Genomic DNA, 11,838 nt, shown 5'->3' with positions numbered 1-11,838 from the left:
GTGAAGAGAATCTCAGGCCAACTATCCGCCACCTCACTCATGACCTGCAGAATAGTTTGGTTCTCGAAATGCTTTTAGCAGAGAAGGGCGGATTTGCAAGATGATGGGAGGTCATTGTTCTATGTTTAACCCCAACAATACAGCCCCAGATGGTACAGTAACTAGAGCACTGGCAGGTCTCACTGCATTAATTAAAGAATGGGCTGAGAACTGGGAGGTGAATACATCAATGACTGGTTGGTTTGATGAAATGTTTGGTAAATGGAAAATTATTGTTGTAACTATTTTAGGCGTGGCAATCGCGTCTATGGGTATGCTTGTTCTTTGTGGATGTTGTCTTATTCCCTGTGTCCGAGGGTTGGTGAGCAAGACGTTGGAAAATGCAGTATCACAGCAGATGGTGAGCTACGGCCCAATCCCAGACTCCGACCAACCGAATGAAGAATATGACCCACCAGGCTTGGTGGAGGACGACGACGATTCAGATAGTTTGAGACTGGATGTTTTCCTAGAACTATAAATCTCTAGTTTAAAAGTTATTGTAATGATATTTTCTGTATTAAAGTCTTGTTTTAAGTATGATGTACTAGTTAACCGATGTTGCAGGATGTGATGAAGCAAATGTTCTTCACTATAGGCTTAGACTGTTGTATCCAGATAGTGGGTAAACAGGTTAGGGACCATTGCTAAAGAGTAACGTTACGCTTTTAATCATGGGGTAACCCTGATGAACCTGTATTGAATGAGACAATTTTTTATGTTTTTATATGCAAACCAACTTATATGCTTCAATGTGTGTGATTCATTTCTATAACAACATATATTTTGTGAGTATGTGTGTAAAATTTTGTCAAAGGGTGGATTGATAGATTAATTATTAATGACTAATTATTACATCCTGAAACTGTGTGAAATGTGTTAGAATGTGTGAGTGTAGGACCAGTAAAGACTATGACATTGAGCTACTATTTAGCAATGTGAGTAAGAGTTAGACCAGACAACAAAGGACAAGGAGAACTGTCTACAGGCAACTGAGAAACCAAGATAACTGAGGAATTTAGGGAGGAGAGAAACTGTTAGGTGTGTGTGTGTGTGTGTGTGTGAATGTGTTTGTGTGTGTGTGTGTGTGTGTGTGTGTGTGTGTGTGTGTGTGTGTGTGTGTGTGTGTGAACTGATGGTCAGGAGAGCAATTATAAAGTGGAAAACTACAGCCTGCCTACAGAGGGGAGGGATTTTTTCTCTGACGTGTGCATATAAAAATATTGGACGACCATTTTGTTTTAGAATTCTCAATGAATACATCTCTGACTATGCAGACCGGGACTCTGTCCGTTACTTAAATCCCAAAAGACTTACAACCTTTTGGGAGACGTACAGAGACACATAGTTTGTTAAATAATTCACGTAACACTACCTTTCCCGAATTGCGTAGGCCTACTTATACAAGTAACTCAAACTTTATGTCATGGCCACAAATATTCAGGTTTCACCTACATACTGTTTTATTGAATAAAACATTTTCAGTAGTCATATAAAGCACTGAAAATGTAAGTATATGCATTTATTTCAGGGGTAAAGCATTTACAGTATTGTGCTCACAACCAGAAATCTCAAGTAGCTCACATGTATTATTAGTCTTTTGTAATCTATATTTCTCAATTCTAATATTTGTTATGATGGTATGGCATGTTTTTGGTAGATCCCTTATAAATTACAGTCATAATAGTAAATTAGCCATATATTCATTTAAACATGTAAGTACATCTACAGAATGTAAATTTACATCATTTTCTCCATAGAGAATAACCAGCTAGGAGCATAAACAAATACACATGCTGCAACAGCAATCATTTAAATTAGTACTAACAACTCAGAAATCCAACAAAGGTATATTTATTAATAATAATAATAATGTGCCACTGGAATGGTGTACATCTACATGTAGATGGTAGTAGTGGTTGGTCAATAATATTATGTGCTTACATCTTAATTTTTGTCTACGCGTAAACAGCTCTCACTGTCAAATCACAGGGAAGATGTACAAACTCTGTAATTCTCAATGTTTTGTTGAAATTTACTTTTTGCATTAGTAAATTAGTAGGCTAGTCATGCTTTGAATGTACAGTATGTCTGAAATTGTGTTTATTCCTGATGCTGAGAGGACTCTTTAAGATGACAATTACAGTGCTTGGGGGCAAAGAAAAACACTTGATTTCTGATGTCCCAGTAGTTGTTTTACAGTAGTTGAATATGCAGTCATAGCAAGCATGTGTGAAAGGAAATTACTGCTATGCAGCTGGAAAACCATATTACTTAACCCTATTGCTTATGGTCAAGACATGCCAAGTCTTTGGCACCTGCAGACTAAATAAAGCTCCCACATCCAGATCACCTAAAACTGCTCAGCTATTGTATAACTGGTGTTGCGTAAAAGCTGGGTCTTATAGATACTTGGGGTTGAGAGTTGCTACACTGTTACGATTGGACATTCCAAGTGTAAATTAAAAGCTGCAGGGTGGCGAGGACACTTAAAAGTGCTCCTCCTCCAGTTTCTGTGTGACACACTTGATGCGAATGTTTTCTCTGAGGTTGCGGAGACGCGCACTGCGATTTGTGATCTCCTCCACGTTGGTTTTGGGGAACCAGCCCCGCTCCCCATCTGACAGCCGAATGCCCTCCACCCAACCTGTGGATATACAATACACGACAACCTCAGCAAACGAAAACACAGCTATCACTTGTGGTGGTCTACGTGTTTTAGACTCAAACTTTGGGTTTGACATATGATAGAAAAGTCTTATGAACTACTTTAAGGGTAAAGGAGAAAATGTCAAGTGTTTTTATTTTATTGAAGTTGCCCTTTAAAGTTTATACTCATGATGATAGAGTTTAACGTGATGTCACCAAGCGGAGTGTCTCACCGTCACTTGTAATGGTCTTGGCTTGAAGAATATCAGCCTTCTCCAATGTTAGCTCGTCATGCTCTTGGGCCTGGTAGCTCTTGATGCATTGAACTTGAGAAAGATCTGAGTGGAGAAACAACCAAATGTGTCGAAATTAATGAAAAAGGTGTACTGCTGTTAAAATCAATTTTTTTAAACTTTAAAAAACATAATGCAATATTTTCCAGGTTACAGTAAATTAAACAATAGAAACTCAGTGATATGACCGAGGTTGGTCTATAAGTTATTGAAATACTCAACTGCACTGCAACATGTGATTGCTTATGCAGACTACTGATAAAGTAGCTACTCACCATCATTCTCACTGGCCTGCTCAATGTCTTCCAATGGATCATACGGGAACATGGCCGTGATCCATCTCTGTTTCCCACTCCTGGGAAGAAGGAAAACCCATGTAGAGGTTGTCAGTTCTTACATTATCACTACCATTACATATCATGATCGTGATTGATAGTGGTATGTGTACTAGCTCACTCAGTGTGGGCCTTGAGCAGGATCTGGTGTTTGAGCTGCTGGCCCTCACAAAGCTGCAGGTGGAAGATGAAGCCTGAGATGCCCTGGAGCTTCTGATTGAGGTCCTTCACCTTCAGCTGCCCAATCTTAGCGTGAACAAACACCATGAACTTCCACGTGCTGCAGACAGACCAAGGACAATAATTTGTCAATGTATGCCATTGTAACCTGTGTGAAATGGCTATCTAGTTAGTGGTGCGCTCTAGTAGCGTTTCAATCGGTGACGTCACTCGCTCTGAGACCTTGAAGTAGTTGTTTCCCTTGCTCTGCAAGGGCTGCGGCTTTTGTGGAGCGATGGGTAACGGTGCTTTGAGGGTGACTGTTGTCGATGTGTGCAGAGGGTCCCTGGTTCGAGCCCAGGTAGGGGCGAGGAGAGGGATGGTAGCAAAACTGTTACACCATGCATCACTCAATCAACCAGCTTTTAGGACATAATGCTATGTGCCATGCATAGCTTAGCATACCTTAGCATAGCATAACTCCATAAATATAAAACACATTGTTTTTTTCTATTCTCCCTCTACATTGTACATATTTAGTACTCACTCCTTTCTCCTGGACAGCAGAAGACAGTCATTGAACAGATGCAGATACACAGGCCTTGTGGGCAACTTGAACTTTGACCCAGAAATACTCATGGTCTGTGTGTCCACCTCCAGCAGTTCTCCGTGTTTGACCAGCCAGCGAGACTGCGAGATCAGAGGGAATATCTAAAAGGGGGAGATGTATGTTATTAATGAGCATGAATGAACAGTTAAGGAATTATTACTGGGTTTAGAGGCATGTAGTTTCTTTACTTGTGATCTACAATGGGCAAACATTACAGGGTTAACCCTTACTGTGGCAGTAAGAAACAGGATTCTTTGTTGTCCAAAACCAATCCAGCAATAGATAGAGGAAAGGGGAAAATACATGAACATACAGTAGGTGTACTGAGAATGAATGAGGTTGTTCCTAATGAGTGATGTTTTCATCTACCTTGCCCTCGAAGTGGATCTTCTTATTGAGGTGAATGAGCTCTTCCATCCTCTTCATTGATTGCACACTGGAGTTACACTCCTTTATAAGCTGGTGTGATATGAACAGTTATTTCAGCGTTTTGGGCACAATAGCCTATTAGACAGAAGTTTAATAATTTCTCCAAAATGCGCTGCAATGTCTATGTCTATGCAATGTATATGGTTTATGACCAGAAATTGGCCTCACTTCAACCTTTGGTATAAGGAGTGGCCGCAGTTCCGAATTCTTCGTAACCCTCTTCCCGATAGCAAATAATCTGAAGCTTCTGCGCATGTGCGGGATTCTCTACTTTACTCACAGTCTCTGCTCTGCTTGTTTGGCTGCTCAGAGAACAGGCTACTTTGGCAAATTCAATGATGAATGGAGAATGGTGCTTATTTAATAATCAAAGCTGAATCAATGTCTGCAAGATCACATAATTATAATATTCTACATAACATAACCGAATATAATAGCATAGTATAACGTTACTGTAAGACAAAAAACACCACCTCATTTCTTCTTTTTTTATCATGCGGCAAAATACAGTGCCTTCGGAAAGTATTCAGACCCCTTGACTTTTTCCACATTTTGTTACGTTACAGCCTTATTCTAAAATTGATTACATTGTTTTTTTCCTCATCAATCTACACACAATACCTCATAATGACAAAGCAGATTTTGAAATTTGTGCACATTTATTAAAAAGAAACAACTGAAATATAACATTTACATAAGTATTCAGACCCTTTACTCAGTACTTTGTTGAAGCACCTTTGGCAGCGATTACAGCATCGAGTCTTCTTGGGTATGACACTACAAGCTTGGCACACCTGTATTTGGGGAGTTTCTCCCATTCTTCTCTGCAGATCCTCTCAAGCTCTGTTAGGTTGGATGGGGAGCGTTGCTGCACAGCTATTTTCGGGTCTCTCCAGAGATGTTCGATCTGGTTCAAGTCCGGGCTCTGGCTGGGCCACTCAAGGAAATTCAGAGACTTGTCCTGAAGCCACTCCTGCATTATTTTGGCTGTGTGTTTAGGGTCGTTGTCCTGTTGGAAGGTTAACCTTCGCCCTAGTCTGAGGTCCTGAGCGCTCTGGAGCAGGATTTCATCAAGGATCTCTCTGTACTTTGCTCCGTTAATCTTTGCCTCAATCCTGACTAGTCTCCCAGTCCCTGCCGCTGAAAAACATCCCCACAGCATGATGCTGCCACCACCATGCTTCACCGTAGGGATGGTGGCAGGTTTCCTCCAGATGTGACGCTTGGCATTCAGGCCAAAGTGCTCAATCTTGGTTTCATCAGACCAGAGAATCTTGTTTCTCATGGTCTGAGAGTCCTTTGGGTGCCTTTTGGCAAACTCCAAGTGGGCTGTCATGTGCGTTTTACTGAGGAGTGGCTTCCGTCTGGCCACTCTACCATAAAGGCGTATTTGGTGGAGTGCTGCAGAGATGGTTGTCCTTCTGGAAGGTTCTCCCATCTCCACAGAGGAACTCTAGAGCTCTGTCAGAGTGACCATCAGGTTCTTGGTCACCTCCCTGACCAAGGCCCTTCTCCCCCGATTGGTCAGTTTGGCAGGGCGGCCAGCTCTAGGAAGAGTCTTGGTAGTTCCAAGCTTCATCCATTTAAGAATGATGGAGGCCACTGTGTTCTTGGGGACCTTCAATGCTGCAGAAATGTTTTGGTACCCTTCTCCACATCTGTGCCTTGACACAATCCTGTCTGGGAGCTCTACGGACAATTCCTTCGACCTCATGGCTTGGTTTATGCATTGACATGCACTGTCAACTGTGGGACCATATACAGACAAAGTGTGCCTTTCCAAATCATGTCCAATCAACTGAATTTACCACAGGTAGAGTCCAATCAAGTTGTAGAAACATCTCAAGGACGATCAATGGAAACAGGATGCACCTGAGCTCAATTTCGAGTCTCATAGCAAAGGGTCTGAATACTTATGTAAATAAGGTATTTCTGTTTTTAGTGTTAATTCATTTCAAAAATGTATAAAAACCTGTTTTCACTTTGTCATTATGGGGTATTGTGGGTAGATTAACATCATCTACTCAAACATTTCCTCACTGTTCATAATTTCAAAACAACACTGTACTTCGAAACAACACCATACATAACTCAAGAAGACCCAAATGCATATTACCATGAAACTGATTGAGATCAAATGGTTGGCATGCAGATGCTCCATGGACGTTTTACCGGTAAAACTTGAAGAATGTTCATTCACGATCGGCAGTGAGAAATGTAAAGGGAGGGTGACCACAAAAATGTGTGCGTAAAGTATATTGTATATTTTCTGTTACCTTTTTCAGTTCATTGAAGGCCTTGGTGGCTGTGTCCTCATCTCTAGAGCCTGGTGTTGTCCTCTTTAGGATATTCTATAAGATAGAAGGAAGATAGAACATTTTGGATCTGGACTTCACCTTAGGGCACTGCAAAGCCTACTGCTGTATACTGGCCTATTGGCTGGTCCGTAACTTGATGTAAGGTAGTAATGTTCTGTCCCTACAGCCAGTCATGAATAGTTTAATTTTATGGTGAACAGGGGTGCTCTATATTGTACCTCCACCAGCATCTTAAGCCGTGTGATCCTCTGGAACGGAAGGATGAGGAAGGAGGCGAGGGGAAGACGCTGGCAGATGGGGTCTTCCTCCAAACGAGCCAGGATACCTGGGAAGCGAGCATTCTCCTGTCTACAGAGAAAATATAAAACACTAAAATCTAGCAGCATAGTCGGAAAACCTTCACTGGTATGGATTGGAAATGTAGTGTATATCCGTGGTCACGAACCCTGTTTCTGGAGAGCTACAGGGTTTCGTTCCAACCCAGCACTAACACACTTGGTCTTGATGATTAGTTGATTAGTTGAACCAGGTGTGTTAGTGCAGGGCTGGAACAGAAACCTGCACACCCTCTATGGGTTAACCTCCCAATCCATATGTATAAAGCAACTATTTAAGTGTGTGTACTAGGCACTGAGCGACGTACAGTAATTTTCAAGCATCATACTTACAGTCTCAAATGTGCAACGAAGTCAAATAGAAATACACACAAAGTAAGACTGCTCACAACAGGCGCTGATAGGTCTGTTCCTGGTAGGCCTGGTTGGTCACGTAGGGGAGGTAGACCCTGCGCAGGGCGGGACAGTGGGCCAGGACGATGTCACACACGTCAAAACGCAAGATGTCCTCCTCCAGCCTGTGTTCCAGGTCCTGCAGGAACCTAGACAGAGAGGAAGAGAGAGCGAGAGGAAGTGACAGAGAAACAAAGAAAGTGACAAATTCAGAGCAGAAAGAGTGAGTGGTCGAGATAGAGAGATGCTGAAAGTAAGAGAAACAGAACAAAAAAAACGGAGCGAAATAACAAGACAGAAAAAAACAGAAATAATCTCATGACATGCATTCAAGCAATTTACTCTCCCATCAGTGTCATGTTACTATACTGTACCGCTCACTGACGTCCTTGACCTCTGGGAGCTTGGAGAAGAGCCACTGTCTGTCCTGGGTCCCCAGACACTCCCCCAGCTCCTGGGACAGCATAAAGTGGTCTACTGCGATGGCCAGGCTCCGGATGTACGACGCCTCAGACGTCACTAGCTCAAACTTGGCCTGTGATGAGGAGACATTATGGGCCTTTAGGAAGCAATAACCTCTCACTCACAATTAAAAGCATGATGCTTTATTTATCTAAATAAGTATCAAAATCATGATGTTATCATGAGACATTATGGGGAAACACAGGGTTAAAATAAAATCATGAATATAATTTTATGACCACAAATGTTATGTCAAAATATGTTAACCCACAAAAAAGGTAATCCATCACATAGATGAAACAAATCAACTTGGCTGGCTAATTGGATATGCTTAAAGCCTGTAGGGCTGCCATAGAGATGGATAGAGGGTGCACTTTCCATAAAAGATATGCACAACTTCTATCCGTCTCTATGAGTGCTGCCTAAATCCTAATCTGGCTTGATGTCATCCTCATGCTCTCACCTCCTGTAGTTTGCGCTCCTCGTTGCTGAAGTTGTCCAGCTGATCGCTGGTCTGGACATCAGGGATGTCCTGCCACAGGGAGAAGGTGGAGCCTTGTGACGAGCGAAAGGAGCTAGACGGAGAAAGATTGGACGGAGATGGGATCTCCCCAGCCCCTTTCACCCTTAGCCCCTCCTCCTCAGCACCCTGCTGTCTCTGGATTTCTCGGTTGATTGCAACGTCACAGTACTCCTGGTACAGAATTGCTGAGGAGAGTGAGAGAGAGCAAGAGCGAGGGAGAAAGAGAGAACGAGAGAGAGAGAAAGAGCGAGAGAGAGAGAGAGCGCGAGAGAGAGAGAGAGAGAGAGAGAGAGAGAGAGAGAGAGAGAGAGAGAGAGAGAGAGAGAGAGAGAGAGAGAGAGAGAAAGAAGTAAGAAGAGTATATAGGGTTGATTGAGAATTCAAATCATTGTTGAAGTAAAAATAATTACTTTCAGATGTTATGTTGTTATGTAGCATGTGGTTGAACGAGTGTGAACACCATTGCTATGCCATATAAATACCATTGACACTGGAGGTGGAGAAGAGAGGTGGAATTAACAAAATTATTGACACAGGAGAAGAGAAAAGTAAGACTCACAGCTGGGGAGAAACCGTGACAGACGATTGGAGCTGCTGATTGTGGGAGGAGTGCACCAATCCTCCTCGATGGATTTCTTCCTCATACTGTGAGAATGGTGGTAGTTATAGTTGTTATAACAGTGTTATTTACAGCTGACATCTTTAGGACCCACTTCCAGCAAAGATGTATAGTTGAAATGCGACTTTGTGAGTTTAATCTTGATAATATATACACATTTTAGTTGTTAAAACACACTTTTTGATTGTGAATCCGGTGCTCCGTCGATGTTGTTGCATGTTATTGTCAGCAGAGGGCAGTGGCGGTACAGGTCCTACAGGACTGTGGGGGGCGCTGTGACTGGAACCACCTGAGCCACGGTGCCTGGAAGTGGATTTATCTGGAGAAGAAGAAGGTAGATAGAGGTAGAGGTCTTCATGAGTCCAACAGACCCAAAATTCAGATATCCAACCCAGGACCCGAGCGGGTCCTACATTTTGACTTTTGTCTCGGATCTGAGTGGGTCTGATATAATTGCCATGGGTCTCAGGCATGTGCAATTAAAATTGATTTACCGACTGGACCCAATTGGACCTGTCCTCTGTTAATTAACTGTTTGTGTGATGAGAACTGCGCGAGCTTGTTATCTGTGTCAGCCAATTGCAACTCAAGAAAACGTATAGCTTATGTCCTGCTGAAACTGGTTCCAGCTGCTCACATCACGTGTGCCTGCTGCTGAGGAGAGAGAGAGAGACAGAGAGAGAGAGAGAGAGAGAGAGAGAGAGAGAGAGAGAGAGGAGAGATAGAGTAAACAGAGGCTTGGCCTAGGCTACTGTTGATTGCAAAGATGGATTCTCTTTCATTGAAGAAAAGCAAAAGTTAGAGGACAAAGAGTATAGTGAAGAGAAGCCGACGAGGGGAATGTCCTCAGGGACAAGTTTTAATATTGTAGTGGACAAAGATGAGAAGAATGTTGGCGCGGCCAAATGGACTGTCTGCAACTCGCTCTTCAGGTTTGATGCAATTTTCTACCCTTCGTTTATTTATTTCGTATTTATTATCAAATGTTTAGTCATTAATAATAATAATAATTATTATAGGCCTGTTATAAAATAAATAGCATTAGCCTATTACTGTCATTTGTTGGGTAGGCGTATGGTAGACAATCGCCTTTGTTGGTAATAGCTGCAATATAAGCCATTTTTGTTGGACAAATTAAGTTCCAGCTGTAACGTTGTGTTTGCTGCAATATAATAGAATGACCGGTAGGCCTATTTTTATTTATTTTTTACCGGTAGGCCTACTATGCTTCTCGCACTCAAACCATGAAATGGAAAAACCAAAGAGGGCAAGATGCAAAACAATGACTTGACTTACTTTTGATATTACCCTAATAAAGTTAAGCAACTTCTGTAAAGGTTTGGAGTGGTATGGCTATTATTAGGCTTAGCTACTGCAGGCCTATGAAGGCAGTGCGCACCGGCACTCCAACTGACTCCCACAGTTCAACCTGAGGTGAGGAAGAAGGTTTTAGGCCTACCAGAGTTACTCTTTTAATCTAACAATATAATGCTTATCTTAAAAAAATTATTTTGATAGGAAATTTACGAATTACATTTTACATTTACATTTTAGTCATTTAGCAGATGCTCTTATCCAGAGCGACTTACAGTTAGTGAGTGCATACATTATTTAATTTTTTCATACTTTTAGCCTCCTTCTGTACGCCTACATCTGTATAGCAGTAGTAACCTACCTGACAAGTATGAAGAAATGCATGTCGATGTTATTGGCAGTTTTTAAGTACAGGTAACTGTGGATCATTTGGCCAATATCGCTTGTTTATTGATGGCGCTTGCAGCGCCCAGTTGAAGGTTTCTTTCTCTCGCTCTTTCTACTCTCTGATCTGAATGGGTCTCTCGGATCCGAACCAGCATGGGTCTGTTTGGGTCTGTTTTCCACTGTCCTTTTTGGGTCTGACTGTCCTCGGGTCCATTCGGAATGGGTCTTGTTTTTTTTCTTCAAATTAGTTTATGCATATCGGGTCAGGTGGACCCGTGAAGACCTCTAGATGGAGGTGGAGGAAACTAGCAGACACACAACCACCATAGAATGTTGCCTCAAAGTTGCCTCAAATTGCTAAATTATTTATTAGCATTTTTGGCTGTTAATGTTGTTATGAGACATGCAATGCTGTCAGAAGCCTTGTGTCTAACACATCCCACTGCAGTGGTGCTCAACCCTGAGGCGGGACACTTACAGTCAGAGCTGAGGTTGCTGGAGGTCTGCCTGTCACGGGAAGCCACGCGAGCCGACAGCGACTTGCCCAGCTTTAACGTGAACGAGTTCTTCCTCTGGGACAGCTGCAGCCGTGAGATCAGCTCAGAGGCAGAGAAGCGCCGCCGCTCGTGTTCCGCCATGCGAGAGCAGACTAAAGAGCTCCCCCTGGTGGCCGAGGAATTCTGTACAGCCTCACAGTTCAAGACAGAGGAGTCCTCTGACAACTGTAGTGGCTCTGCAGACAGAGGTGGAGTCTTTGGGGGGTTGGGGGTTTGGGGGTCTACGGCAACCCCTGTTGATGAGGGACTCGTGGCGTCTTCAGGGTCTCCCCCGAGGTCCTCCTCCAGGAAGGAGTCGAAGGGTCCTGGGAAGAGGTAGTCGCCTTCCAGAACGGGGCTGGCCAGAGATTCGTCGCTCAGGCTGTCTGGTGAGTACACTCGCATCTTACGCCCTGGGACACAACACAAACAACACT

The 11,838-nt window shown here is 42.8% G+C and overlaps 1 protein-coding gene across 1 annotated transcript in view; it reads right to left on the bottom strand.

Annotated features, from left to right (window-relative positions):
• Positions 1–1,480: 1,480 nt before the first annotated feature.
• The window catches only part of LOC311147332 (rho guanine nucleotide exchange factor 19-like), a 39,983-nt gene continuing 29,625 nt past the window's right edge, over positions 1,481–11,838 (bottom strand). Inside the window, exons 3-16 of the mRNA XM_084184021.1 lie at positions 11,344–11,814; positions 9,342–9,483; positions 9,105–9,190; positions 8,486–8,730; positions 7,935–8,095; positions 7,557–7,709; positions 7,051–7,180; positions 6,791–6,865; positions 4,455–4,544; positions 4,023–4,186; positions 3,438–3,596; positions 3,257–3,336; positions 2,922–3,026; positions 1,481–2,686 (exon numbers count right to left, since the gene is read on the bottom strand). Of these exons, the coding sequence (XP_084040147.1) occupies positions 2,529–2,686; positions 2,922–3,026; positions 3,257–3,336; positions 3,438–3,596; positions 4,023–4,186; positions 4,455–4,544; positions 6,791–6,865; positions 7,051–7,180; positions 7,557–7,709; positions 7,935–8,095; positions 8,486–8,730; positions 9,105–9,190; positions 9,342–9,483; positions 11,344–11,814 (2,219 nt within the window). The 3' untranslated portion in view covers positions 1,481–2,528. The remainder of the gene's footprint in view (positions 2,687–2,921; positions 3,027–3,256; positions 3,337–3,437; positions 3,597–4,022; positions 4,187–4,454; positions 4,545–6,790; positions 6,866–7,050; positions 7,181–7,556; positions 7,710–7,934; positions 8,096–8,485; positions 8,731–9,104; positions 9,191–9,341; positions 9,484–11,343; positions 11,815–11,838) is intronic.

Source organism: Coregonus lavaretus (assembly GCF_964263955.1).
Source record: "Coregonus lavaretus genome assembly, chromosome: 20".
NCBI classification, from domain to species: domain Eukaryota; kingdom Metazoa; phylum Chordata; class Actinopteri; order Salmoniformes; family Salmonidae; genus Coregonus; species Coregonus lavaretus.
The sequence above is the reverse complement of the archived record's forward strand: the minus strand, read 5'-3'. Positions and strand labels throughout refer to the sequence as shown.